At 41.0% G+C, this 27,492-nt stretch overlaps 1 protein-coding gene across 1 annotated transcript in view; it reads left to right on the top strand.

The window, feature by feature from the left end:
- The window catches only part of LOC131920852 (ATP-binding cassette sub-family G member 3-like), a 47,330-nt gene extending 21,715 nt beyond the window's left edge, over positions 1–25,615 (top strand). The window contains exons 10-15 of the mRNA XM_059275313.1: positions 2,605–2,694; positions 4,131–4,255; positions 15,709–15,863; positions 22,308–22,397; positions 23,208–23,293; positions 25,462–25,615. Of these exons, the coding sequence (XP_059131296.1) occupies positions 2,605–2,694; positions 4,131–4,255; positions 15,709–15,863; positions 22,308–22,397; positions 23,208–23,293; positions 25,462–25,615 (700 nt within the window). The remainder of the gene's footprint in view (positions 1–2,604; positions 2,695–4,130; positions 4,256–15,708; positions 15,864–22,307; positions 22,398–23,207; positions 23,294–25,461) is intronic.
- Positions 25,616–27,492: the final 1,877 nt, after the last annotated feature.

The following is a 27,492-nucleotide window of genomic DNA, read 5'->3' as shown; positions in this document are numbered from 1 at the left end:
GTAGATGTGGTATATAAGGTTAAGTATGGCTAGGGCCATTAGGTTCCCTTTTTAAGTTCTTGGCTTTGTTTATAAAAAACATATGAAAGTAAACACAGATGGAACCTGCGGACAACTTGAATGTCCTGAGCACCAGAGAATGGTTGTGTGTGGGAATAGAAGAGTGGAGAGAGAAAGTTGTACATTTAGTAAAGTTAGACAGATGAGCCTTGAAAGCAGGTCTGGCTCATTAGGAGAGGAGGAGAATCCCATGTCCTCTGCTCTATGTTTGGTAATGGGGTACTCAGGTCCTCTGCTGTATGTTTGGACCTTTGAGGCAGGGATACAGTTGTGACCTGACAGGCCCAGAACTTGTCATGTATCCCAGGCTGGCCTCAGTCTGCAGCAGTCCTCATGCCTCTGTCTCCCAAGTCCAGGAGTTTGGAGGTCTTGCTTCCTGCTCTTCTCAGAGTCTTACTCATTCTTAGGCTGTCTTTTTCTTTTCCTTCCTTATTCTTTAATCTGGCCTTTGGTAGATTATAAAATGGAGTTTTTCTTTAATGTAGAAGGAAACCTAGTCTCCAGCAAGGTCTCCTTCATCTGATCTGGACATCTAACAACCACTGCGTACCTAGATAAAGAGAGTCAGTGACCTCTGACTGTCAGTTGAGAAGGTGTTTTGTAGCTGGCTGTTAGGACACAATCATGCATCTGTCTAGAGGAACCTGACATGTGTGTCCAGGAAAACTACAGAGGGTCTTTTCTTCTCCCTCCTCCTGCTTACCATCCCCTATCACACCAACATATTATTTCTTCATAAATAAGCATGACTGAATTTATTTTTCGAGCTCACTGGAAACCATGCAGGAAGTTGTTGGCCTATTTTAAGGATAATCAAATCAAGGCTTTACAGATGTTTCTGCAGTCCACGTCTGTAGTAAGCTGTTGAGTAGAGATTCCCTCCACTGTTTCATGTTTTCATTCTTACTCTTCTGTATAGCTAGAGTTTTCCTGCTTGGCCCACAGTCAGGACAAATCTCTCTCACCTGCCAGTCCCACAGCCGCTCAGACCCGACCAAGTAAACACAGGGACTTATATTGCTTACAAACTGTATGGCCGTGGCTGGCTTCTTGCTAACTGTTCTTACAGCTTAAATTAATCCATTTCCATAAATCTATACCTTGCCACGTAGCTCGTGGCTTACCGGCATCTTCACATGCTGTTTGTCATCGTGGCAGCTGGCAGTGTCTCTGACTCAGCCTTCCACTTCCCAGCTTTATTCTCCTCCTTGTCCTGCCTATACTTCCTGCCTGGCCACTGGCCAATCAGTGATTTATTTATTGACCAATTAGCAACACACTTGATATACAGACCATCCCACAGCACTTCTGTAAATCAACACAGCCAACTGAATATGAAAACTCCTTGGAGTTTTATAATCTTTATGTTTCTCTCTTTATACGTTGGGAATGATTCTTACCAACTTTGTTAGTTAAATTGGAGTGATGGCTTGGGCTGCCATGACTGAATACCACAGACTCGGTTGATTTAAAACTAAATGTGTCTCCACACTGTAGTGTGAGAATCTGAGGTGAGGATTCTCTCCCAGCCTTTTCCTGTCTGGTCACCTTGTCTCAGCCCTCTCCTGGCAGACACTGCAATGCTGTTTCTTCCCATGATGAGGACACAGATGACATTATGGGACTCAACTCTCATCATTTCATCTAAAACAAATTAACTTCTAAATTGCATACTCTAGAATCATTACATTTAAGGGTCTTTATCCAATTATTGCATTTTAGAAGATACACTTCAATTAATAGATATCACTGTGGAGACAGAGAGGAAAATATCTTCATGAGACTCATATTTCCTGATCTTTTTAACCAGAACAGTTCTACATTTTCCATATTTCTTTTTCTAAGTACTTATTTATTTTTATGTGTATGAGTGTTTGCCTATATGTATGTCTGTGTTTTCCCTGAGATCTGTGACTATCAGAAAGAGGCATTGAATCCTGTTTTGCTCTGATTAAGCTCATGACCAAAAGGCAAGTTGGGGAGGAAAAGGTTTATTCAGCTTACATTTCCACATTGTATTCCATTACTGAAGGCAGTCAGGACTGAAACTCGAACTAGGCAGGAATCTGCAGAGGTCATGGGCGGGTGCTGTTTACAGGCTTGTTCCCCATGGCTTGCTTACCCTGCTTTCTTATAGAGCTCAGGACAGCCAGCTCAGGGATGCATTCCCACAATGGGCTGGGCCCTCCCCATTCATCAGTGATTAAGAAAATGCCTTACAATTAGATCTTTTGGAAGTATTTTCTCAATTGAGGTTCCCTCCTTTCAGATAACTTTAGCTTGTGTCAAATTGACATAAAACTAGCTAGCACAGCCTCTACTTGAACTCAAGTGACAAATGGTTGTAATCCACTATGTGGGTCCTGCCAACGAAACCTGAGTCTGCTACAAGAGAACAAGCAATCTTTAATGCTGAGCCATATCTCCAGTACTGCTTTTTTTAAAAAAAATTAAGAATTGATCCGTGTAATGTAAGGTATATTGGAAATCAACCATCCTAATGTTGAATTTATTGTTGTTTTTGCTTCCATTCTCTCCTTGCAGAGCCAACCTGCTCTTCTTGCTCATAGGCTTTCAGAGCATCACAAGTGTGACCGCTGGGGAACTCTTTGTGATCGACAGGAATCGCTTTTTGTGAGTAACCCCTTGCTCCAGAAGCAGGCATCAGGGGCTGGTGATCAAGTGAACTACATTCATTCTTAGGCCTAGAATCTTATCTCATAAATTGCCAGTAATTTCCCCTTTTTCTTACTTATTTAGTTGAAAATAAATAAATTACAAAATTTTGTGTTTATCATGTGGTATCATGATTTTTGAAGTAGGTAAAGAGATTATTAATATTAACTGAAAATGGATGAGAAATCAAGAGCACAGGTGTCTGCTGCTTAGAGAAAGTTTCAAAATTGGGGTGAGATCGTCAGATCTCAGTGCTGCAGACCACACAGTTGTAGGGGGCTGAAAATAACAGGAAATTCATTAACTCTCCGCCAAATAAGGATGTCAAGGGTTCCACAGAGCTTAAGTGTACAGGGTTCAGCAGCACATTGGAGTTGGAGAGGTACAGCTGCACAAGAATGAGAGTCTCCTCTTGATGGAGGGCTGGAGAGAGCCAGACAGCAGCTGTGTAGAAAAGGGCTGTTTATCTCCTGTGCTTTTCAAACATGGAAGAAACTTTTCCTGGTGGCTTATGCTTAGGATTCACTGCTCTCAAAGATGGCCAAGATTTTCTCCAAGTACAGGCCCAGGAGAGAGGAGCTGAGGGCCTCACTCAGTAGTTAGAGTACGTTGTGTGCCTGAAACCCTGTGTTAGATTCCCAGTACCACAAACCCTGAGCATGGCTGTATTCCTGTAATCCCAGCACTTGGGGCCAGGGTAGAGAGGCAGGAGGATGGTCATTCTTGGCTGTATATGGAATTTAAGGCCAGCCTGTACAGGTGAGTCTGTCTCAAAAAAACAAAACAAAACAAAACAAAAACCAGAGATGAAAAGAAGACACTGGGAGGGGAAGAACTTAGGATCTGGAAGGGCTGGAAGGGAAAGGATCAGGTTTGGTATCTGGTAAAGATTCACAGTTGTACAGAGAGATTACTGAGGAGTACATCTGTCCTAAAGTGAGAGTAGCTGGAGAGAAGGATGTAGTGTCCTGAGGCTGCACTGTGACCTCAGAGTGACAGTGTCACCTCTTCATGAGAACTGGAAGGAGAGAAGTCTCCATGACCACTGTCTGAGGTGAGGTAGGAATGAGCTGCTCCTCAGGGAACCAGCTTCAGAGGGCAGAGACTCTGAGGAGAGGCACATTGGGCTGCTTCCCTGGAGGGGCTGTTGTGTGACCAGAGTGGACAAAACAAGGTAGAGTTTCTGATGGGGAGAATCCTAGTGAGAATGTCATCAGGATGCTGGCCTAGGGATGCTGGTCCCTAAGATGAGGATGTGCATGGGAGTCAGCCTGGAGCATAGAAGACACTGTCCTGTTAGGCTCCCTGTGGTGGCAGAAGTCAGCTTAGCTAGCATCTCACCTGTGTCTTCTGGACTAATCTAAGGATGTTTAACATGATCTTTGTCTCTGCAGACATGAGCATACCAGTGGATACTACAGAGTGTCACCATATTTCCTTGGGAAATTGCTGGCTGAGCTGGTACCCAGGAGGTTATTACCAAGTATTATATTTACTGTTGTATTATTCAGCATAGCAGGTAAGTGACAAAGCAAGAGAGTGTGTCTTTACTCTTGGAGGAACGTGTTTTGCTTTGTACAACTGAGGCAAGTCTTAAGTAGAAAAGCACGTCTCCACTGTGTGCCATCTAAAACAGGTGTTCAGTGTGAGGAAAGTCTCCAAGACTTGTTCACAAAATACTACAAGAGCTGTTTATGAAACTTTTTACTAGAGATTCTGTGTATTGTAATGAATGTAGACATAATGTACCCATTTGGGACAGTGTCAATGGAGTAAGATCAATTATTAGATATCTATTAATACATATTGTAAACGTTGTATTTTTCCTTTGTGGGTTTACGTGTGTGTGTGTGTGTGTGTGTGTGTGTGTGTGTGTGTGTGTGTGTGTGAACTAAGTGAATGCAGTGCCTGGGGAGGCCAGAAGAGGATATCAGATCCCCATGAACTGGAGTTACAGGATGTGAGCCACCATGTGGGTGCTGGGAATGGAATCCAGGGCTTCTGCAATAACAGCACATGCTTTTAATCAGTGAGCCATTTCTCCAGCCCAGCTGTATATTTTTCTGTGTTTCTGTATAAGTGCCTCTATATGTAAATAAAATATAGAAAAGTAGATAATATCTCACACATATGTATGTGTGTAAAAGAACTTAAATGTATACAGTGTCTTATGCTACCTAATCTGACAAAGAGAGAAGATACTGAGTTTGATGTTTGTTGAAATTATATAATATAAATAGTTATTTGAAATATGCGCACAGATTCATTTGTAAATTTTGCTTATGCTTCACCCTAGATTAATTGTTCAGAATTCCCATAGTTCTCAAACACACACACACACACACACACACACACACACACACACACACACACACACAAGATAAGCACTGATAAAGCTTAGACTTTGTTTTATAAGACAATTCTCATTCAGAACCAGTCATTAGGCCATGGGATGGTTATGGGAAATGTACTTCTCCTGCAGGACTGACAACCTGAATTTGATCCTTGGGATCCACAGTGGAAGAGAGAATCACTGGAGAAATTTTTCCTTCAAATCCACATGTACACCATCGCACATGCCCTTTATGATACATGCACACCATGGCAATTGCACATCATGGCACATGTATACCATGATACATGCACACCCATATCTATACATGCATTATACATACCATGATAATCATAACAATAACATTAAAAAAGGTTAGGCATGGAAGTCAGCTCCCCCAGGATGTAACTGTGCCATTGTGACTGTCATAACACAGGACTGTGCATGACTCATAGCATTAGCTCCATAATTACATGTAGAACATGTAATTATGAACATTAGCTTGTAGAACCCATCACCTTCCTGCATAGCAGTTACATGGTGATTTCCTAGGGGACACTAAAGTTGGAGGAACCCTCCCATCCTCTAGATATTAAAACAACTGCCTGGCTGTTTAATCCTTGCCTTAGGTTTCTAATGCTGTGACAAACACCATGACAAGAACCAACTTGGGGAGGAAAGGGTTTATTTCATCTTACAGTTCAATGTACTTCAAGAAGGGAAGTTCCTCTGCCTGTGGTGCCAGCCTCCATCAGAACAGGGCTCAAAGGGAAATCCAGAGTTAGGGCATACTAGACTTTTTTCTCTGAGGGGGTTAGGGAAAAAGACACTCACACAGTCTCTTGCTGGTTTCCTTCAGACCTTTTATTTGTTCTACTTTGGCGTTTTCTATTCTTCATTTTCCTGGAGATTTCCTTCTCTCATTCTTGATATTTTCCTTCTAACTCTATCTTTATTCTTGATGCTTCCTTCTAGTTCCTTCTAACTCTCTTATTCTTGATGTTTTCCTTCTATCATTCTTTTTTTCTTATTTTAATTATTAAGAAATTTTTTTATTCATTTTACATACCAACCATAGATCCCCCCTCTCTCCCTCCTCCCAGCCCCCAGCCTTCTTCCCCACCCCTACCCCCTATTTCCACCCCCTCCAAGGCAACACCTCCCATGGGAGTCAGAAGAACCTGATACACTCAGTTGAGGCAGGACTAAGCCCCTCCCCCTGCACCAAGGCTGTGTAAGGTGTCCCACCATAGGCAGTGGGCTCCAAAGAACCTAATCATGCACCAGGGATGGGTTCTGATCCTACTTCTAGGAGGCCCCTTAAGTAGATCAAACTTCACAACTGTCTTGCCTATGCAGACGGCCTAGTCCAGTCCCATGGAAGCTACACAGCTATCGGTCCACAGTTCATGAGTTCCCACTGGTTTGGTTTGGTTGTCTCTGTAAGTTTCTCCATCATGATCTTGATGCCTCTTGCTCATAGAGTCCCTCTTATCTCGCTTCGACTGGACTCCTGGAGCTCGGCCTGGTGCCAGGCTGTGGGTCTCTGCATCTGCTTCCGTCAGTTACTAGATGAAGGCTCTATGATGACAGGGTATTCACTAATCTGATTACTTGGGTAGACTAGTTCAGACACCCTCTCCACTATTGCTAGTAGTCTAAGGAGGAGTCGTCCTTGTGGATTCTGGGAACTTCCCTAGCACCCAGTTTCTCCCTATCCCCAAGATGTCTCCCTCTCTCATGGTTTCTCTTTCATTGCTCTCCCACTCCTTCCCTGTTCCAGCTCGACCATCCTATTCTCTTATGTTCTCATCTCCAATCCCCTACCCTTTATTACCCCCCCCCCAGTTTACTCATGGAGATCTCATCTATTGTACCTTCTCAGTGCAATCCATGCGTCCCTCTTAGGGTACTCCTTGTTTCCTAGCTTCTCTGGATCTGTGGTTTGTAGTCTGGTTATCCTTTGCTTTTCATCTAGTATCTGCTTAGGAGTGAGTACTTACTGCTAACTCTCTAATTCTTTTGTTTTGTCTTGTTTTGTTTGTTTCTTTGTTTGTTTGTAGACTGTCTCTTGCCATGTAGCTCTGGCTGGCATCTCAGATCTGTACCATTAAGCTGAGCTTGAGGATTCAACTTTGGACACAGTAAACGAGAAACTGTGAGGTTAGTCAAGAGAAACATAGTGGGAAAGGGACTGAGTTGCTTTTCAGAGAAGGTCAAGGCTTGAGATGTGCAGTTGGGGTCACACTAAACCATGTATTTGAAAATCTCTCTCTCTCTCTCTCTCTCCTTTCTTTTTCATTATTTTTTTATTTAAAAGTATTTTTTTCATTTTATATACCAACCACAGTTCCCACCCCCCTCCTTCTGCTCCACTCCACCTCCCTCCCACCCCAACTCCTCACAGAGGGTTAGGCCTACCATGGGGAATCAACAAGTCTGGCATATCAATTGAGGCAGGACCAAGCCCCTCCCCCCTGTAGCAAGCCTCAGCAAGGTATCCCTCCATAGGGAATGGACTCCAAAAAGCCAGTTCATACACTAGGGATAATACTGGTCCCTCTGCCAGTGGCCCCACAAACTGCCCAAGCCACACAACTGTCACACATACATTCAGAGGGCCTAGTTCTGCCCTATGCAGGTTCCCCAGCTGTCAGTACAGAATAAATGATCTCCCACTAGCTAGGGTCAACTTTCTCTGTGGGTTTCCCCATCGTGATCTTTACCCTTTTGCTCATATAATCCCTGCCCCCTCCCTTCAACTGGACTCCAGGAGCTCGGTCCAGTGCTTAACTGTGGATTTCTTTTAGGTTTTCCAGTTTTGTGGAGTACAGGTGTTTGAAGTATGACCTAATGATTCTCTGGATTTCCTCAGTGTCTCTTGTTATGCCCCTTTTTTCATTTCTGATTTTGTTAGTTTGGATATTCTCTCTCTGCCTTTTGGTTAGTTTGGATAAGGGTTTGTCTATCTTGTTGATTTTCTCAAAGAACCAACTCTGTGTTTCGTTGATTCTTTGTACTATTCTATTCTCTTTGTTTCTATTTTATTGATTTCGGCTCTCAATTTGATTATTTCCTGGCATCTGTTTCTTCTGGGTGAGTTTGTTTCTTTTTGTTCTAGAGCTTTCAGTTGTGCTGTTAAGTCACTAGTATGAGATTTCTCCAACTTCTTTATGTGGGCATTTAGAGCTATGAACTTTCTTCTTAGCACTGCTTTCATAGTGTCCATAAGTTTGGGTATGTTGTACATTCATTTTCACTGAATTGTAGGAAATCTTTAATTTCTTTCTTTATTTCTTCCTTGACCCAGTGGTGATTCAGTAGGGCATTGATCAGTTTGCATGAGTTTCTAGACTTTCCGTAGTTTGTGTTGTTGTTGAAATCTAGCTTTAACCCATGGTGGTCTGATAAGATACAGGGGGTTATTGTATCTGTTGAGATTTGCTTTGTGACCAAGAATGTAGTCAATTTAGATAAGGTTCCATGAGGTGCTGAGAAGAAGGTACATTCTTTTGTGTTTGAGTGAAATATTCTATAGATATCTATTAAGTCCATTTGAGTTATAACATCTGTTAGTTCCCTTATATCTCTGTTAATTTTCTGTCTGGCAAATCTGTCCGTTAGTGAGAGTGGGGTGTTGAAGTCTCCCACTATTAGTGTGTGGAGTTTGAATGTGTGATTTAAGCTTTAGTAATGTTTCTTTTACATATGTGGGTACCTTTGTATTTGGGGCATAAATATTCAAAATTGAGACTTCATCTTGATGGATTTTTCCTGTGATGAACATGAAATGTCCTCCAGCTCTTTTGATTAATTTTAGTTTGAAGCCTATTTTTGTTAGATATTAGGATAGCTATACCAGCCTGTTTTTTAGGTCTATTTGATTACAAAATCTTTCCCAACCCTTTGCTCTGAGGAAATGTCTGTCTTTGAAGTTGAGGTATATTTCTTGTATGCAGCAGAAGGACAGGTCCTGTTTTTGTATCCATTCTGTTAGCCTGTGTCTTTTTATGGGCAAGTTGAGTCCATTGATATTAAGGGGTATTAATGATCAGTGATTGTTAATTACTATTATATTTTGTTGATGGTAGTAATGTGTTGGTTATTTTTTTTTTTTATGTTAGCAGTGTGTTTGTGTGGGATTTGCTGGTGTGAGATTATCTATTGCCTGTGTTTTTGTGGATGTAGCAAACTTCCTTGTGTTGGAGTTTTCCTTCTAGTACTTTCTGTAGGGCAGGATTTGTGGTTAGGAATTGTTTAAATCTGGTTTTGTCATGGAATATCTTGTTTTCTCTGTCTATGGTGATTGAAAGCTTTGCTGGGTATAGTAGTCTGGGCTGGCATCTATGGTCTCTTAGTGTCTGCAAAACATATGTCTGGGACCTTCTGGCTTTCCGAGTTTCCATTGAGAGGTCAGGTATAATTTTGACAGGTCTGCCTTTGTATGTTTATCTGGCTTTTTTCTTTTGCATCTCTTAATATTCTTTTTTTATTCTATATGTGTAGCTTGAGTTTTCCTGCCTGGCCCACAGTCAGCACAAATCTCTCTCACCTGCCAGTCCCACAGCCGCTCAGACCCAACCAAGTAAACACAGAGACTTATATTGGTTACAAACTGTGTGGCCTTGTCAGGCTTCTTGCTGACTGTTCTTACAGCTTAAATTAATCCATTTCTATAAATCTATACCTTGCCACGTGGCTCGTGGCTTACTGGTATCTTCACATGCTGTTTGTCATCGTGGCGGCTGGCAGTGTCTCTCTGACTCAGCCTTCCACTTCCCAGCTTTATTCTCCTCCTTGTCCCGCCTACACTTCTTGCCTAGCCAATGGCCAATCAGCATTTTATTTATTAACTAATTAGCAACATTTGCCATACAGAACATCCCACAGCATATATGTTTAGTGTTTTGATTATTATGTGGCAAGGGGACTTTTTTCTTTTCTTTTGGTCCAGTCTATTTGGTGTTCTGTAAGCTTCTTGTACCTTCATAGGCATGTCCTTCTTTAGGTTTGGAAAGTTTTCCTCTGTGATTTTGTTGAATATATTTTCTCTGCCTTTGAGCTGGAGTTCTTCCCCTTCTTCTCTCCCTATTATTCTTAGGTTTGGCCTTTTCATGGTGTCCCAGATTTCCTGGATATTTTGTTTTAAGATTTTGTTGGATTTGCCATTTTCTTTGACCAATGAATCTATTTCCTCTATCTATCCTATCTTTAACATCTGAGATTCTCTCTTCCATCTCTTGTATTTTGTTGATTATGCTTGCATTTGTGGTTTCTGTTGGTTTACCCAGATTTTCTATTTCCAGAATTCCCTTAGTTTGTGTTTTTTTATTGCCTCTATTTCAGTTTTGAAGTCTTGAGCTGTTTCCTTTACCTGTTTGATTGGTTTTTTTCTTGGCTTTCTTAGCTTTCTTTAAGGGATTTATTGATTTCTTCCAATTTTTTGCTTGTCTTGTCCTCAATTGTTGCACTGGTTGGAGGAAAAACCTCAATAGTCAGTCATCAGACAAGACTACTGCAGCCAGGCCACTCCACCACCAGTTTCAGAGGCATCAGAGGCCCCCCTGGTGGCACAGGCTCCACCTGCACTAATTGGTGGAAAAATCAACATATATCTATAATTACCCCAAAGCAAGATGGGTAGATGGCAGTGTAAGAATACATTCAACAACATAAAGAGCAATATGGCACCACCAGATCCCAGTGGTTCTACAAGAGCAAGAGCTGAACATCCCAACACAGAAGAAGCAGAAGAAAATGATCTTGAAAATAACTTTTTGAAGATGATAGAGGCCCTTAAAGAAAAAATGATAAATTCCCAGAAAGAAATGGAGGAAAAGACAAAAATTTGGAAAAAATCAACTCTCTCATTCTTGATGTTTTCCTTTTAGCCCATTTAACTCTATTTTTATTCTTTTTCTTACAGCTTATATACCCCAGTAAAATCTCTCAGGCATTATAAAAGTTACAATGTGGTTACATTCTATTTTTTCAAGTGCATGATTACAATGAATACAAAGTAGTAAAAAACAGCATGTTTTCCATATCCCTTACATAGTTAAACATTTTATGTATTATAGGTGAAAAAACAAGTTATCCCAAGAATCCATGTATATTCATACTCAAGCAACTTGTTATAGATTAACCATATAGGTAAGCAAGATATTTTTCTCAGCCAGGTCTTTTACTGACAGGCTGAGTTTTGCAGTTACAAAGAAAGGACCAATTACTCTATTACTTATCATAAAAGGTAATCTTATAAGGAATCTTAAAGGAATCACAAACCTAAACTTTTATATAAGAAAAAGAATCAGTCAGCTAGCTCTACTTTAAAACTTTGGGTTGCATTCCCACTCATCAATAGTTCCTTTTTTATTTTATTTTATAATTTAATTTTACATATCAGCCATGGATTCCCTTGTTCTCCCCCCTCCCCCTCCCCCCTCCGCCTTCCCCCCAACCATGCCCCATTCCCATCTCCTCAAGGGCAAAGACTCCCCTGAGGATTGAGTTCAGCTTGGTAGATTCAGTCCAAGCAGGTCCAGTTCCCTCCTCCCAGGCTGAGCCAAGTGTCCCTGCATAAGCCCCAGGTTCCAAACAGCCAGCTCATGCACTGAGGACAGGTCCTGGTCCCACTGCCTGGATGTCTCCCAAACAGATCAAGCTAATCAACTATCTCACTTATCCAGAGGGCCTGATCCAGTTGGGGGCTCCTCAGCCATTGGTTCATAGTTCATGTGTTTCCACTTGTTTGGCTATTTGTCCCTGTGCTTTTTCCAACCTTGGTCTTAACAATTCTCACTCATACAACCAAACCTAGCAAGGAAAATACATCATCTAGCAACAATCAGTCTGCTTTGTATTTTTGACCCTAAGCCAGTGAATCTATAACTCAGCTAAGTGTCCTTCTAAACTTTAGATTGTTTTCTGGTTTTTTCATCTCAAAGCTATTATCAAAATATCTGGATCTAACCTGAGGTTATTTTAAGGCTTTGTTTCAGCTAATGATGCATACCCAAACCTGTGACTTCATTGTTCAGCCTTAAGAGAATTAGAGCCAGCCTGGCTTCTGGGGACTCAATAGGTTTTCTTAATCATTAACCTGAACTGTGATCTATGCAGCTCCTTAGGTGAAACTTTTAGGCCCTAGCAATGTTATATTTTCTTGTATTTATTTTTATTCATCAAAACTCTGTATACACTAACATTATTACTATCAATTAGACAGTACAGATTGGGAAGAAATCATCTTCATAATAATCAACAGGTAAAAATGGCCAGTAGAATAGGATGTTTCCATGAGATAAACACACTACATTACAGGCAGTGGGGATCTCCCCACACCCATTCCGACCATGCCAGATACCAGAGAAAGATAGCAGCAGCAAACATGTAAAGGCACAGCAGAAGAAAAGACATTCTGGTGTAGCTAGAGTTTTTCTGCCCGGCCCACAGTCAGGACAAATCTCTTTCACCTGCCAGTCCCACAGCCACTCAGACCTGACCAAGTAAACACAGAGACTTATATTGCTTTCAAACTGTATGGCCGTGGCAGGCTTCTTGCTAACTGTTCTTATAGCTTAAATTAATCCATTTCCATTAATCTATACCTTGCCACATGGCTCGTGGCTTACTGGCATCTTCACGTGCTGTTTCTCATCGTGTTGGCTGGCAGTGTCTCTCTGACTCAGCCTTCCACTTCCCAGCTTTATTCTCCTCCTTGCCCCGCCTATACTTCCTGCCTAGCCAATGGCCAATCAGTGTTTTATTGATTAATTAGCAACACATTTGCCATACATCCCACAGCACTTCCCCCTTTTTTTTTTTCAAAAAGGAAGGTTTTAACCTTAACAAAGTAAAATTACATATAATTTGGGAATTTGGGCGTAGCTTCTCTTACTACTTCCTGCTGGAGGGGGCGCTGTATCTTATGGGGATACAAAGAAAATTTTAGGATCATGGAGTAGTCCATGAGGCTGTATCATCTGAGCCAGTTGCCTTGAAACCATTCTGGATGTTGAATCATCTGGGCCATGGTGTCATCGGAGACCTTTCAGGGGGTCTTGGCTGGTCAAACCTGATGTATCTTAATCTTAAACAAATCCATAGCCTCTGGCATTCTGTGGGAACAAAAACAGAGACTCTTTTCCAAAGTAACATATTCTTACATCTAAATTTTGAAGTCAAGATATCTTTAAAATATGCATATTGGTTTAACTCAACTTCCTTTACAATCAAATATCTCTCTGAAGTTAAGAATCCCAAAGACAACACAATGCAGATTCTCTGTGTAATATTCATCTTTACGTGGCTTATTTTCTATATTAATTTTACTGTCTCTTTAAAGACTTTATTTTTTAAAACTATGTATTTGTTTCTATAACTGTATATATCACCTTTTTTGTCTCTTTCAAGCCTACGTATATTTTACACACATTGTAAACTATTACATCTGAATCTGTCTTATTGTGAATCTCTTGCTTTAAACTGCAGCAGCTGTGGCTGCTGGCTCTGCCCACAGCTTCTCAACATGGCTACGTTTACCACCAGCTCTGGGAGCTATCATGGGTCTATGCTTTTATCCAAGCAGCATGTAGTCCAGAAACTTCTTTTTTTGTTTTATACTAGCAATGTCTAAATCCACCATGCAGCTTAATGTGCCACTTGCAGAGGCCTCATTTCCGCCCTACTGCAGATCAAGCACGCGCACTAGGAACCCGCCAATAGCTCAAACCAGCAGCTGCCGCTCATTTGAGAGAGACAATTAGGAAGCTGTTTTTAGCTCCGTTTTAGAATCTTTTTTCAGGTTTTAGGTGGAAACTCTTGCCACCACGTTGGACGCCATTTGTAGCTTGAGTTTTCCTGCCTGGCCCACACCACAGTCAGGGCAAATCTCTTTCACCTGCCAGTCCCACAGCCTCTCAGACCCGACCAAGTAAACACAGAGACTTATGTTGCTTTCAAACTGTATGGCCGTGGCAGGCTTCTTGCTAACTGTTCCTATAGCTTAAATTAATCCATTTCCATTAATCTATGCCTTGCCACATGGCTCGTGGCTTACCGGCATCTTCACAAGCTGTTCCTCATCGTGGTGGCTGGCAGTGTCTCTCTGACTCAGCCTTCCACTTCCCAGCTTTATTCTCCTCCTTGCCCCGCCTATACTTCCTGCCTAGCCAACGGCCAATCAGTGTTTTATTGATTAATTAGCAACACATTTGCCATACATCCCACAGCATTCTGGAGTCTGTGGTCTTGGGGACTTGACTATCTGAGATTCACCCACCAAGGAGTTGCCTCCTGGTGACTGACACCTTGGACTTTGATTGCTACCTGCTGCTCCTCTGACATGGCCACTGGCAGGAAGTCAGGGCAGGAACATGGAGGCAGGAAGTAAAGCAGAGGCTATGGAGGAGTGCTGCTTACTGCTTTGCTCCTAATGGCTTCCTCAGCCTGCTTTCTTGTAGAACCTAAGACCATCTGCCTAGGGATCTACATTTGTCTAAGACCTCTTACATAAATCACTCATCAAGAAAATGCCCCCACAGGCTTGTCTACAGGCCAATCTGTAGCATGAATTTTAAAAGTTCTTATTAATAAAATCAAACCTGAAGCCAGTTATTGGGGTGAATGCTAGAAGATCAGAGAGACCAAACAAGCCACAGCTAACCTCACCTGGCCAACTTCTCAGCTGATCTTGTTTCCTCAGACTGGAAGCCTCTGAGTCCTCATCCAAAATGAATCTCAGCTGAACTGCCTCTCGAAGCCTAAAAGCTTAATCAGCCAAAAGCTTAACCAGCCAAATGCTTCTAGTTTCTGGTCCTCATGCCTTATATACCTCTCTGCTTTCTACCACCACTCCCTGGGATTAAAGGCTCACTTTCTGGGATTAAAGGCGTGAGTCACCATGCCTGGCTGTTTCCAATGTGGCCTTGAACTCACAGAGATCCCAGATGGATTTCTGCCTCTGGAATGTTAGGATTAAAGGTGTGAGTGCCACCATTTTCTAGCCTTTGTATCTAGTGGCTGTTCTGTCTCTGATCCCAGATAAATTTATTAGGGTGCACAATATTTTGGGGAACACATTACCACCACACCAATCTAATGGAAGTATTTTCTAAGTTGAGGTTACCACTTCCCATATGACCATCACTTACGTTAAATTTACAAAAAAACTAACCGGCATAGTCCTAATTCCAATTTCATTACTAATGCAATTGTAATAAACACAGGGAAATGTGGACATGAACGTGTTCTGTTGATGATTCTCCTGTGAGAGAATGCAGTAAAATTTTGGCCATTTGTGTTGCCTGTGGCTCTCTATGTCAGGATCCCATAAATTGCCCATAATTATGTATAGAGGAGAATAGGTATTATATGGAAAGTTATTTTTGTAGCAAGTATAAAAAACAAGCCACATGATGGAGTTAGAGAGAGGCTCATTTGTTAAGAGCACTTGCTTCTCCTTCAAAGTCTCCAAATTTGTTTCCCAGCACCCACATGATCAGGTAGCAGTTGGAGACCCAGAGAAGTGGGTGGTTTTGAAACTGTTACTAGTCTCAATTGTTATTAAAGTATTATTTGAAATATGTACAGTTCTCTTGACTTAGCAGATCAACTGACCCTACTCTTTTCTTTCTAAGGAGTGAAAACAGATGTGAAGGGTTTCTTCACTATGTTATCTACCATCATGATGTTGGCTTATTCTGCCAGTTCCCTGTCACTGTCAATAGGGGCAGGGGAGATTGCAGCAGATGTATCAACAGTACTTGTGATCATCTACTTTATGTTCATGCTGGTGAGTGTCAATTGTGTTTCCCTAAGAGGAAAATTTTCCTTGTGTTCCTTCTTAAACATGTACATGCTTGACACATCAGTACTTGGGACATGAGGTCTTACACTAAAGCTTATTATGGTCTGTAGGAGAAAAGGCGAAGGATCCTGCTTTTCTCCAAGGCTTTGCAGCTACTACTCTGATGTCAATACTATGATGTAATTAACATGCCCTTTCTAGTGAGCTCTTACCAGACATTTATTGGGATCATATTATAAAACCATAAGAAATTGAAACTTTAAGAAAGTGGTATGATTGGCTGATTCCCCCACAACAAGACAGATTGCAGCCTTCCTTTCATGCTGTTGCGAGAGACTTGCCTGCTGTTTTAATTTGATTTATTCAGTAGTCTCTAATGGGAAAGCATAGGGCGTGATCTATAGTTGGTTGTATTTTACTCTTTACTCTTTGCTCTTTTGGGCACCCATAACCCAGCTCCCATATAAATCACACTGAATCTAATTATTACTTATAAATGCCCAGCCTTTCTTGGCTCATTTCTAGCCAGCTTTTCTTCACTTAAATTATCCTATCTACCTGTTGCCTCTGAGCTTCTTACTTTTCTTAGTTCTGTGTATCTTATTTTCACTCTTACTGCATGGTTGGCTGTGTGGCTGTGTGGCTGGATAGCTGGCCCCTAGTGTCCACCTCTTCTCCTTTTCTTGCAGCTCCATCCTCTCAGATTTCTCCTCTCATTTATGCTCTCCGCCTACCAATCCTGCATATCCTTTCCTGGTAGGCTACTGGTCATTAAGCTCTTAATTAGACCAATCAGGTGTTTCAGACAAGCAAAGTATCATAGCTTCACGGAGTTGAATAAATGCATTATAGAAGAATGCAACACATCTTTGCATCATTAGACAAATATTCCACAACATAAACAAATGTAATACATCTTAAAATAATATTCTAAGCTGGGCGGGGGTGGCGCATGCCTTTAATCCCAGAACTGGGGAGGCAGAGGCAGGCAGATCTTTGTGAGTTCGAGGCCAGCCTGGTCTACAGAACAAGATCCAGGAAAGGTGCAAAGCTATGAAGAGAGACAAAAGAGACCCTGTCTCAAAAAAACAAAAAAACAAAACAAAACAAAAAACCCAAACAAAGTAATATTCTAACACAATGATCAATATAAGAGTTTAGCATGAGGAGTCTATCTCAGGACTCACTTATATTCTGAAAAGTGTTGGAGATAGTGGAAGATTCTGGACTCCTAAGTACTAATCAGTCTCCTGAATTAGAATACTTATACTCTCTATCCGTAACTGGTTACCAAGACTTAGTCTTTCATACTCATAAATTATACGCTTAATGTGGAATAACTCAACTGATAAATGGAGCCAGATCCCACATTTCCCCAAAAAGCATATCAAGCAAGAAGAATAATTGATTTAGTGTGTTAATATTCATACCGTTTCTGCTAGTGCAAGAGCATACTGTAGCTTGGCAATGGCAGATGTATGTCATTGAGAAAGTACTGTTTTGTTTTCTTTTCCTATATATGTGGCCATATATGTATGCCATCCAGTAATGTAAATCTTCAATAAATATGTTATAATTAACTTTTGTTTGAGAGATTCTTCAATACACATAAAGTGTTTTGATGAAGGCCATGCCACTTTCTCCCTCCAAAATCCTTCCCTATGGACTTTTGAATAAGAAATATTCCCTAAGACTCAGGGACTTGAACACTTGGTTCTCAGTTGGTGGTGCTGTTGGAGAGGTTCTGGAACCATTGGGAGGTAGAGATTTGATGGAGAAAGTCTGTCCTTGGAAGAGGGAGGGGCTTGGGTGTTTATAGTCCTGTCCCCTTCCTCTTCCTTCTCTCCTTTGCACTGTCACATGAAGGTGTGAGCATTCAGCTTCCTCTCCCACTTCCTAGCCCGCTGCCTGCTGCCATGCCTGCCTGCCAAGATGGCCTCTTGTCACTCTGGAAAACTTAGGCCAAAGGAACTCTCTCTTCTACAAGTTCCCTGATCATGGTGTTGTGTCACAGCAACAGGAAAGTAACAGCTGCATTTCCTGTCACTCTCTCCATTCTCCCTTCCCTGACTCATTCTTTGTTCTGCTTTCTGTAAACCACTGAGTCTACTTAGCACTGCCCATGTGTGCTGGTGTATAGGGCCATCTACTGCAGCATGGGTAGGCTCTCAGGGGCCACATCCTTAAAGAAAACCAGTTCCCCCTTCCAGCAGCCATCAACTGCCAGTAGCTCCTCAGGTGGGTGTCAGAGGTCATGTCCGCCTCTCCCCTCCATGCAGGGATCTTCTCTGACTTGATCTTGTACAGGTGTTCCCATGTTGTCACACTGCACTGCATTCCTATGTGTCACTGTCCAATAGTGACAGGAGAACCCTGTTTTGTTGTAGTTGTCCACAACCTCTGGCTCTTACCATCCCTCTACCCTCTTACATCCTGATCCTTGATCCTTGGGAGGAGGGGTGTGATACACAGATGTCCCATTCAGGGCTGGATCCTCTGTAGTCTCTCTTCTCTGTATGTTGACCTGTGGTGGGTCTGTGTTAATCACCGTCTCCTACAAAAGGAAGCTTCTTTGATAAAGGTCTGAGATGTACTAATCTATAGGTGTCACAACTCATTAGAAGTCAGTTTAATACCACATCCATTCAGAAGAACAACAGTAGATTCTTCTCTGGGCCCTGGGACCCCACTAGACACAGTGTCAGACATATTTCCATCTCATAGAGCAGGCCATAAATACCATCAGAAATGAATGGTCGGTCACTGCCATTGTAGTTTTCTGTCCAGTGTCCCCTGTGTACTTCCTTCCCCCAAGGAAAGAAAAGCAAAAAAGAGCCAGGTGGTGTGGTCACTGTCCTTGAGCACACTTGTAACTTCAGCCCATGTCTCCTGGAACCCTCCTCCATATTTCAGCATTTCTAGCTCACTGCCCATAGTGACAACACCCAATCAAGATATAAGTCACCACAGACAGGAGACAAAGAAAAACTGATGGGAGTTCTGCCCCATCATATTCAGGATTGGACTCAGTCCTCCACATGGTTTGCTGGCCTGGTGTAGCAGGAATCTTAAAAGTTCTTATTAGTAAAATCAAACCTGAGCCAGGTATTGGGGTGAACTGGAAGATCAGAGAACCAGAACAAGCCACAGCTACCTCACCTCGCCAGATCCCCAGCTGGTCTTGTTTCCTCAGACTGGAGGCCTCTGAGTCCTCATCCAGAATGAGTCTCAGATGAACTGCTGCTCAAAAGCCTGAATGCTTAACCAGGCCAAATGCTTAACTAGCCAAATGCTTCTAGTTCCTGGTCTTCATGCCTTATATATCTTTCTGCTATCTGCCAGATTAAAGAGATTAAAGGCTCACTTCTTGGGATTAAAGGCATATGTCACCATGCCTGGCTGTTTCCAATGTGGCCTTGAACTCACAGAGAGCCCAGATGGACTTCTGCCTCTGGAATGTTAGGATTAAAGGTGTGAGTGCCACCATTTTCTAGCCTTTGTATCTAGTGGCTGTTCCTGTTCTCTGACCCCAGATAGGTTTATTAGGGTACACAATATTTTGGGGAACACAATACCACCACATTTCCTCTTTTTTGTCTAAAATTTAAAAAAAGCTTATAACTGATACAAGAAAAATTATATCCTATAAGTATATACAATATACACAGTCAAGATTACATTAATGATGTCTAGTCCATTAACATTTGACAGATTCAGACAAAAAACTCCATTATATATATTAAGAATGTCCAGTCCAGTAACATTTGATAAACTCAGACAAAAAATTTTTCCTTACTTATCCTATTTAAAACAAGTAATTCCTTTTTAAAAGTATTTTTCTTCTCATAATAGATTCAGTACTCTACCTTTTGTCATTTTTATATCTTCCTCTTTTTCTTTTTAGTGTAGATTCAGTGATATACCCATTTATCCTATTATTTCTTTATCTTTTTTCTCAGAGTAGATTCGATCTACTTCATACCTATATTCTCTTTTTTCTTTTTCTTTCTTTCTTTTTTTTTTAAACAAAACCTCTGAATCTAATCTCCTTGTTCATCTTTTTTCTTGACCATTAACAATCAACAACTTGTAACCAACCATTGTAAACAATGACAATATCCATAACTCATTAAACGACCAAAAACTACCCACCCCACCTCTTGGGAATGTGGGTGTCTTTTTCTTAAAATTACTTCCTGCTTTCTGGGGGTGAAGACATCTTTAGGGAATCCTGAAAAGAAAATATTTGGGTTAATTGTCAAGTCTTGTATCATTTATCCTGTCCAATCGCTGCAAAATGAGAAAGTGTAGGGCTTGTTTCAAGTCCTTGTTCAAGTAGTCTGTCAGGCTGGATCATCTCAGCTAGTCATCTCGAAATTATCCTGAGTAGCAATCTGGTTTTTAGACCTAAAAACCTGTAACATTCTTGGGTGCTCCTGTTGGGGTATGGTGGTATTTCCACTTCCCTCATTGCTGGGGTGCTGGACTCTGAGGGCATGGACCAGTAGACAGTCGTGGCACTTGTGGACGAGTCATTCTGTAGGAGATTGGCTCTGTTGCCATCCCAGAACAAGGATCCCACAGCACAGCGGAAAGAACAAGGCCAAGGAACCATGTCAAGGAGTTCTGCCCATTGTTGGTTCTGGTTCTTCTAGCTCAGGGGGTAGAAGGGAAGTCTAGTCACCTTCCAGAGCCCAGAATTACCTGAGCATTGTTTTAGAAGATTTTAGAAAATGAAATGCAGTTTACAGTGACTCCAGTGCATTGGGTGGAGGGTTAAAGAGGATTGAATGTGTATGTATAAATAAGGTGGACAAAGCCTGTGTGACTCTTACTCTTTTCCCTTCTCACCTGTGATTATATATTTAAGGGGGAGAATATACATTCACAACACAGTAAGTTTATCCTAGAGAGTATAAAGCTGGAAATTTCAAAGGGAGTGCATGAGATATTATCATGATAAACTGTCTCCTGGAAGTCTCCCTACATTCTGTGAAATAGATGGCCTTTGTTGGGTTAGGAATCCAGATGAAATTCCACAAATACCAGAGAAACAAGTAAACAAATAAAAGAAAACTTTAATATACACTGGCAGGAATACATACCTCCTCAGACATATAAAGGCCTCCTCCCTTCCCCATGCTGCTGCTGGTATAATGAAGACTATCTTAGAGTAACTCAGAACTAAAGAGATTTATTTAAGATTAAAATAGCTTTCAGAAAGGGCTGGGGGCCTCTCTCCACATGAATGTTACATGTGTCTCCTGTCTTAGGGAGTCCACAGGCATTCCAACCAGGGAAACTAAAATCAGTTTCTCATCAATTGTGTTGAGGATCTCTCCTCCACTTTACTTTCTCTTAGGTTACAAAGTTTTCACCAGACTCCTCTGCCAAATTTTCCAGCCCATGGTTTCCTGCTTGGAGACCACATGCTGCTAAAAATCTGAAAAACAAAACAAAACAGAAAGCAAATTGAAAGAGACCTGGGAGGCCCCTTCCTGTGACATTAACTGAGACCACAGTCCAGAAGGTTGAAGAGGTGGGACACTTTACACCCAAGAGAAAGGCTGCTGACATCATTGCCCAGGGGAAATGGACAAGCTCAGCACAAGGAAAATCATTAAAATTAAGATTTGAAAGTCTCATTTATTATTTTTTAATAATAATAAAAACTTGTTAATGTAACTAAAACAGTTTTTCTGTTAAAAGTTCAATTTGATGAGTGTCCCCTTCCCCTGACTCCCATCTACCCCCTCCCCATCCACTTCTCCCACGGGCTTGAAGAAAGCATGGCATATCAAGTTGAGGTAGGGCCAAGCTCCTCCCTAGAGACATTTCTTGATTCTTGAGGTTCCCCACTATCCAGTGAATTTAGCTTGTGTCAAGTTGATATAAATGAGCCAAGACAGTGTTCTTCTAGCATGTGTTCTTAGATGGCAGCAGTTTTATTAGAATAGTCACTACAGTTGGCCTGTTATATTGTCAAAGATTCAACCAATCATATATTGAAAATATATGAAACAAATGATTCTTGTGCTCTGAATGTCGCCATCCCATGAATTATACAGTATAAACTATATTGCTACCTAAATTAGATATTATAAGGAATCGAAAGAGGATTTTAAATATGTAGTATGGCTGTATTTGAAGTTATGTTCATAGGTTGTATGCCATTTTAAAGATAATTTAATATCTGTAGGGTCTGGCTCCTGCAGAGTTGGGTGGCAGGCCCTTCTTTTAAAAACCATGAAGAGCCTTGGATTGGAAAAAAAAATGAAGAATTATGCTTAGAGTTTACTGAAAGAATGTTTCAAAGAGCTAGTCTGATGAGAAATGGTCAGAAGGATGAAGGGGTCTTGAAGAGTGAGGATCTTATCTAGAATTCTTAGTCAATAGACTGGTTCTAATTCATGGTTTTGTTCTTCATAGTTTTTCTCAGGTATGTCACTATATTCAGGAATCTCACTACCTGAACTTTCGTGGATTCAGTACCTCAACATTCCTCATTATGGATTTACAGTAAGTTGTCCTGTCTGTCACTGTACTTGGGGTCTCCAGCTGTAGCAACTGAAATGAATCCCAGCCAAGTCCTTTCCCCAGCTGTAATCTCTAACCAGCGGCTGCCCAGGATTTTCCTTCCAGGAGCAAAAGATGAGAACTTTCCTGTTAATTCTAGCCAAAGGTCAGTGAGTCATCTGGGGTTTTCCCCAGTCACATGTTATTTAAGGGAAATAAAGAGTGAGAAAAATCCCAGAGTAAAGAGGAAAGATAGATGGTATGATGAAAAGCATACAGTTGTGATTCTACTCAATAAGAAAATAATGAAGGATCAGGGATAAAGATATATAATTTATATCAGGAAATTAAAAGAAATAGAAGCCATGTGATACCCATAGCCATATTGGCTTTGTCCAGCTTCCTCTGCAGTAAATTGTATCTTAACAGACTTTCTTACCTCCATAATCTCAACCGGTTTTGATGAAAAGAAGCAAGAAATATTGTTACTATAAATCAATAGTATTGTTTCAATTACAGTGTATATATGGTTATGGACTGGGCAGAGAAGGAGGTGCCTGAAGTAATCTAGTTAGAGAGTCCACCTCTTAGTAGTTGGGAAGCACCATCATTTCAATCCTAAGCCTCCTGAGTGTGAGGGAGGGGCACTGCTTTGCTGGGCAGACTGAACTTGATAAGAGTTTGTTCATTTAATTTTTTTTTTTTGCAAATTACAGTCAAGATTGAATTTCAATTTATAGTTGTATTTATTTTTTTGGAAACTTTTGGGAATTTTAAACTATTTGCCTTTCTCTGTTCCTGTTTGTGTTACAGGCTTTGCTGCACAATGAATTCCTGGGACAAAACTTCTGTACAGAACATAATACAGCAGAAGTCAGTAGATGTCAGAACTATGTAATGTAAGCTTGAGTTCAGTGTCAGAATGGGAACAGAGATGCTGCTACACTTAGAAGGAAAACCCATACTTTCAGGATTAGCACTCTGTCCTCTCCTGGTTCCCCAGAGAGAATCATTGTAATCAATGCACACATGGATGTGTTTTGATCCTACTGCTCTATGGTTTAGAATGTGCAGAAAGGGTTCTTTGGGACTTTTAAAAATGGTTTTGGTGTCTTGATTGTGGATTTGAGTTCCTTGTTTCAGAACATTTGAGTTTGACCTAGGCTGCTCTGATAGTTAACAAGGGCATATAGTTTCTATATGTATAGACTATGGTACCTGTGAGCAGAACCCGAGAACATCAGGGCAGCAAGGACCAAAAAAATTGAGCTTTGCCTGCCAGCATGCAGGGTCTTCCCTATGCCTCACACTCTAGAGGACTTCAAGAAATCAAAGGTGTGTGTGTGTGTGTGTGTGTGTGTGTGTGTGTGTGTGTGTGTGTGTGTAAAATGTCCTACCAGAGGATATGTCCTACAATGAAAAAAACACATATTTCAGTATATTGAGAAGGAAATGTCATTTTTGTTTAATACCATTAAAATAGAAACAAAAAATTTTTAATAAAATTAAAGTGTGTTATTTTAAAGTTACAATATCTTCCCTTTCTACGATTGCTCTCATTGATCTGATTTTGATCTATAAATGAGATAGGAACATGCTGATGTGTTAAATCTCCCATGGATGTACAAAATGATAATGAATAGTAGTAACCGAAATTATGTTTGAATTACTGATAAGAAAACAACTATGGGGGGATATCCCATTTCTGATATCTCCTCTCTCCTGGTGTAGTGTGTCATCCTTCTAAAAAAATTCCTTAGCAGTTTCTTGTCAGAAGGATGGGGATAGGTAAATGAAACCAGGGACAGGCCAAAAACGGACCTCATACTCACAAAAGGATTGTCTTCACAAAAAGAGGAAGAAGAAATATGCCCCTGTTACATCCTAAGAGATACAAGAAAACGGATATACACTGGGATGCAGACACAGGGATAGAGACACAGGGATGGAGACACACAGAGATGGAGACACACAGGGATGGAGACACACAGGGATGGAGACACACAGGGATGGAGACACACAGAGATGGAGACACACAGGGATAGAGATACACAGGGATGGAGACACACAGAGATGGAGACACACAGGGATAGAGATACACAGGGATGGAGACACACAGGGATGGAGAAACAGAGATGGAGACACACAGAGATGGAGACACACAGAGATGGAGACACAGGGATGGAGACACACAAATATGGAGACACACAGAGATGGCGACACACAGAGATGGAGACACAGGGATGGAGACACACAGGGATGGAGACACAGGGATGGAGACACACAGAGATGGAGACACACAGGGATGGAGAAACTTAGGGATGGAGATACACAGGTGGTAATTATCGTGTATTCAGAACTTTTAGCAGCAGCTGCTTTTCTAACTTGTGTCAAGGACCCTGCTGTCTCCAACTGCTACCCAGGGTGTCTGTAGCCATGGGCTGCTGTGGATGTTCCATAGCTGAGCATCCTTGGTTGTCATGCTCCCTTAGTAGAAGAGCTGACAGGAATTGGCTGACTCCTGTCAGAAACCCTTAGTCTCCTCTGGTCCTCGGTCTAGAATTCGATGCTGTGTTTTTTGCATGACTGTCTACTGAGTCAGCAGAACTGCACAAAGCTTTGATCTCTTAGAGTGTCTGTGTGTCATTAGAAAGCTGAGGTTTTCCACTTCAGGAGAAAGAAGTCCTTTATCCACGCCTTTGCCCTTTGAGGAGAGGGCAGCATTGTAGATTTAGAAATGGATGACATAGTGAAGACTACAAAGTTGGATCTTAGTGTGACTCTCTAAACTGGGCCTAGTTTACTGAGCCTACTTCCTCTATGCTTTTAAAAAGATGTGATAGCTATGCTTCTTTGTATGATTTTTTGAAATTAACAAAGTGACCTGATACAAGTAAGTTAGATTGACATAATATATAACAAAATTGTAAGTACATCATTAGTACTACCAATTAAATATAAAGAAGAAATTTTTAATGATGTGTTGAAACTATGAGGTTTTAAAAGGAAGCAACAGTGAATGTACTGAATAAACTTTGACATTATTTTTGTGTGTGTTGAATTACAGATGTACTGGTGAAGAATTCTTGATGATCCAGGGCATCGATCGCTCATCATGGGGCTTCTGGAAGAATCATGTGGCCTTAGCTTGTATAATGATTATCTTCTTATCAATTACCTATGTGCGGTTATTAATTCTTAAGAAAAAGAGGCATTTTTAAATCTCTCTTCCACTTTCTTTGAATTAATCTGACATTTAAAAAAGTCAAAACTTTTCTGGTGGCCATGTCAATGGAGCATCAGGGAGCAATTGAATTCAGGATTTGGCCCACCAGAATATAAGGCAATTATGGGTGCATCTTAGATAGACAAGGCCCCAGAACTTGGGCTCCAGCATGGATCTTGCTATTGCTGTGCCTTTGCATCTTACTCTTGTATCTGGCATGATGTGAATGGGGGTGCGGGATCCCCACTGCCTTTAATGTAATGTGATTATCTCTTCGAAACATCCTGTTCTACTGGGCATTTCAAATGTGGATTATTATGAAGTTGATTTCTAATTAAGCTGTACTGTTTAACTGAAGTAATGATTTTATGCAACAATAATGGTAGTTTAAATAGAATTTTGATGATTAAGAGTTTTTAACACATGTAGTAAGGGGTTATGATAGAGGTTATTTTAGTGGGAAAATTAATATAGGTAAACAAGGATATAGTGTTGTCCCCGCCCCTGATAAAGCAGGGGCTGCATAGGATAGAAAATAGGACAAGGAAGTGTCATCAGCTGGGACTTATGAGTTTCTCTTGAGGAGCCTATAGACTGTCATTTAGGTTAATTAATGATTAAGGAAAACAATCGAGTTGGAGGAATTAGCTCAAGATCTTTTCAATATTGGGAAATGTGTTTATGGATTTTGGTGTGCATCATAGCTAAAACAAAGCTTTAAATAATACTTCATGTAAATAGAAAACAAAGAATTTTATGGTTAGTTAAGATGATTCTGCAAACTCTAAAATGTGAAAAGTGAAACTAGTTATCTGTTTTTCTGGCAATTAGAAAAACTACTGTCTCTGTTAACAGTGATGGCTGAAAGGCCCCTGATCTATGAGAATTCTAGAAGATAAATGTTTAACTGTATGTGGGTGCTTGGGGATAATTTGCTTTTCAGTCATAATACATAAAATGTTTATTCATGTAAGGGAAATGGGAAACATGCTTTTTTTTTTTTTTACTTGTATTCATTGTAATTATTCACTTAAAACATAGAATGTAACCACATCTTAATTTTTATATTGCTTGAAAGATTCTTCTGGGGTGTATAAGCTGTAAGGAAAGAAATAATGAAGTTAGAAGGAAGACATCAGGAAGTAGTGAGGAGGAAGTCATCAGGAAGTAGTGAGAAGGAAGTCATCAGGAAGCAGTGAGAAGGAAGTCATCAGGAAGGAGTGAGGAGGAAGTCATCAGGAAGGAGTGAGGAGGAAGTCATCAGGAAGGAGTGAGAAGGAAGTCATCAGGAAGTAGTGAGAAGGAAGTCATCAGGAAGGAGTGAGAAGGAAGTCATCAGGAAGGAGTGAGAAGGAAGTCATCAGGAAGGAGTGAGAAGGAAGTCATCAGGAAGGAGTGAGAAGGAAGTCATCAGGAAGGAGTGAGAAGGAAGTCATCAGGAAGGAGTGAGAAGGAAGTCATCAGGAAGGAGTGAGAAGGAAGTCATCAGGAAAAAGAAAGAAGAGAAACGTCAGGGTAGAAGAACAGAACAGAAAAAGGATAGAGTAGAACAAGCAATGGAAACAATAATAAAATGAAGAACTAAGCTTTGACCCTCAGAAAAGTCCTAATGTGTCTGTTTGTCTGTCCAGTATTCACCTGCTCTGCATCTCCTCTTCAGTTTCTCTGTCCTGCTGAAGACTTGCCACCCATCAACATCCTTGGTGAGAACCTGACATGTTGGAGATGTGTGTGTGTATGCGTGTGTGTGTGTGTGTGTGTGTGTGTGTGTGTGTGTGTGTGTGTTAACTTCTACTCCTCCAGACAGAAAAGTCAATGGGGTGATTAGTCCTCCTACTCCGTGGCTCGCTTTCAATTCCTCTCATGCTAAAG

The sequence above is a fragment of the Peromyscus eremicus genome, chromosome 10, assembly GCF_949786415.1.
Source record: "Peromyscus eremicus chromosome 10, PerEre_H2_v1, whole genome shotgun sequence".
NCBI lineage: Eukaryota > Metazoa > Chordata > Mammalia > Rodentia > Cricetidae > Peromyscus > Peromyscus eremicus.
Note: the sequence above shows the minus strand (reverse complement) of the source record. Positions and strands in the feature narration are given on the sequence as shown.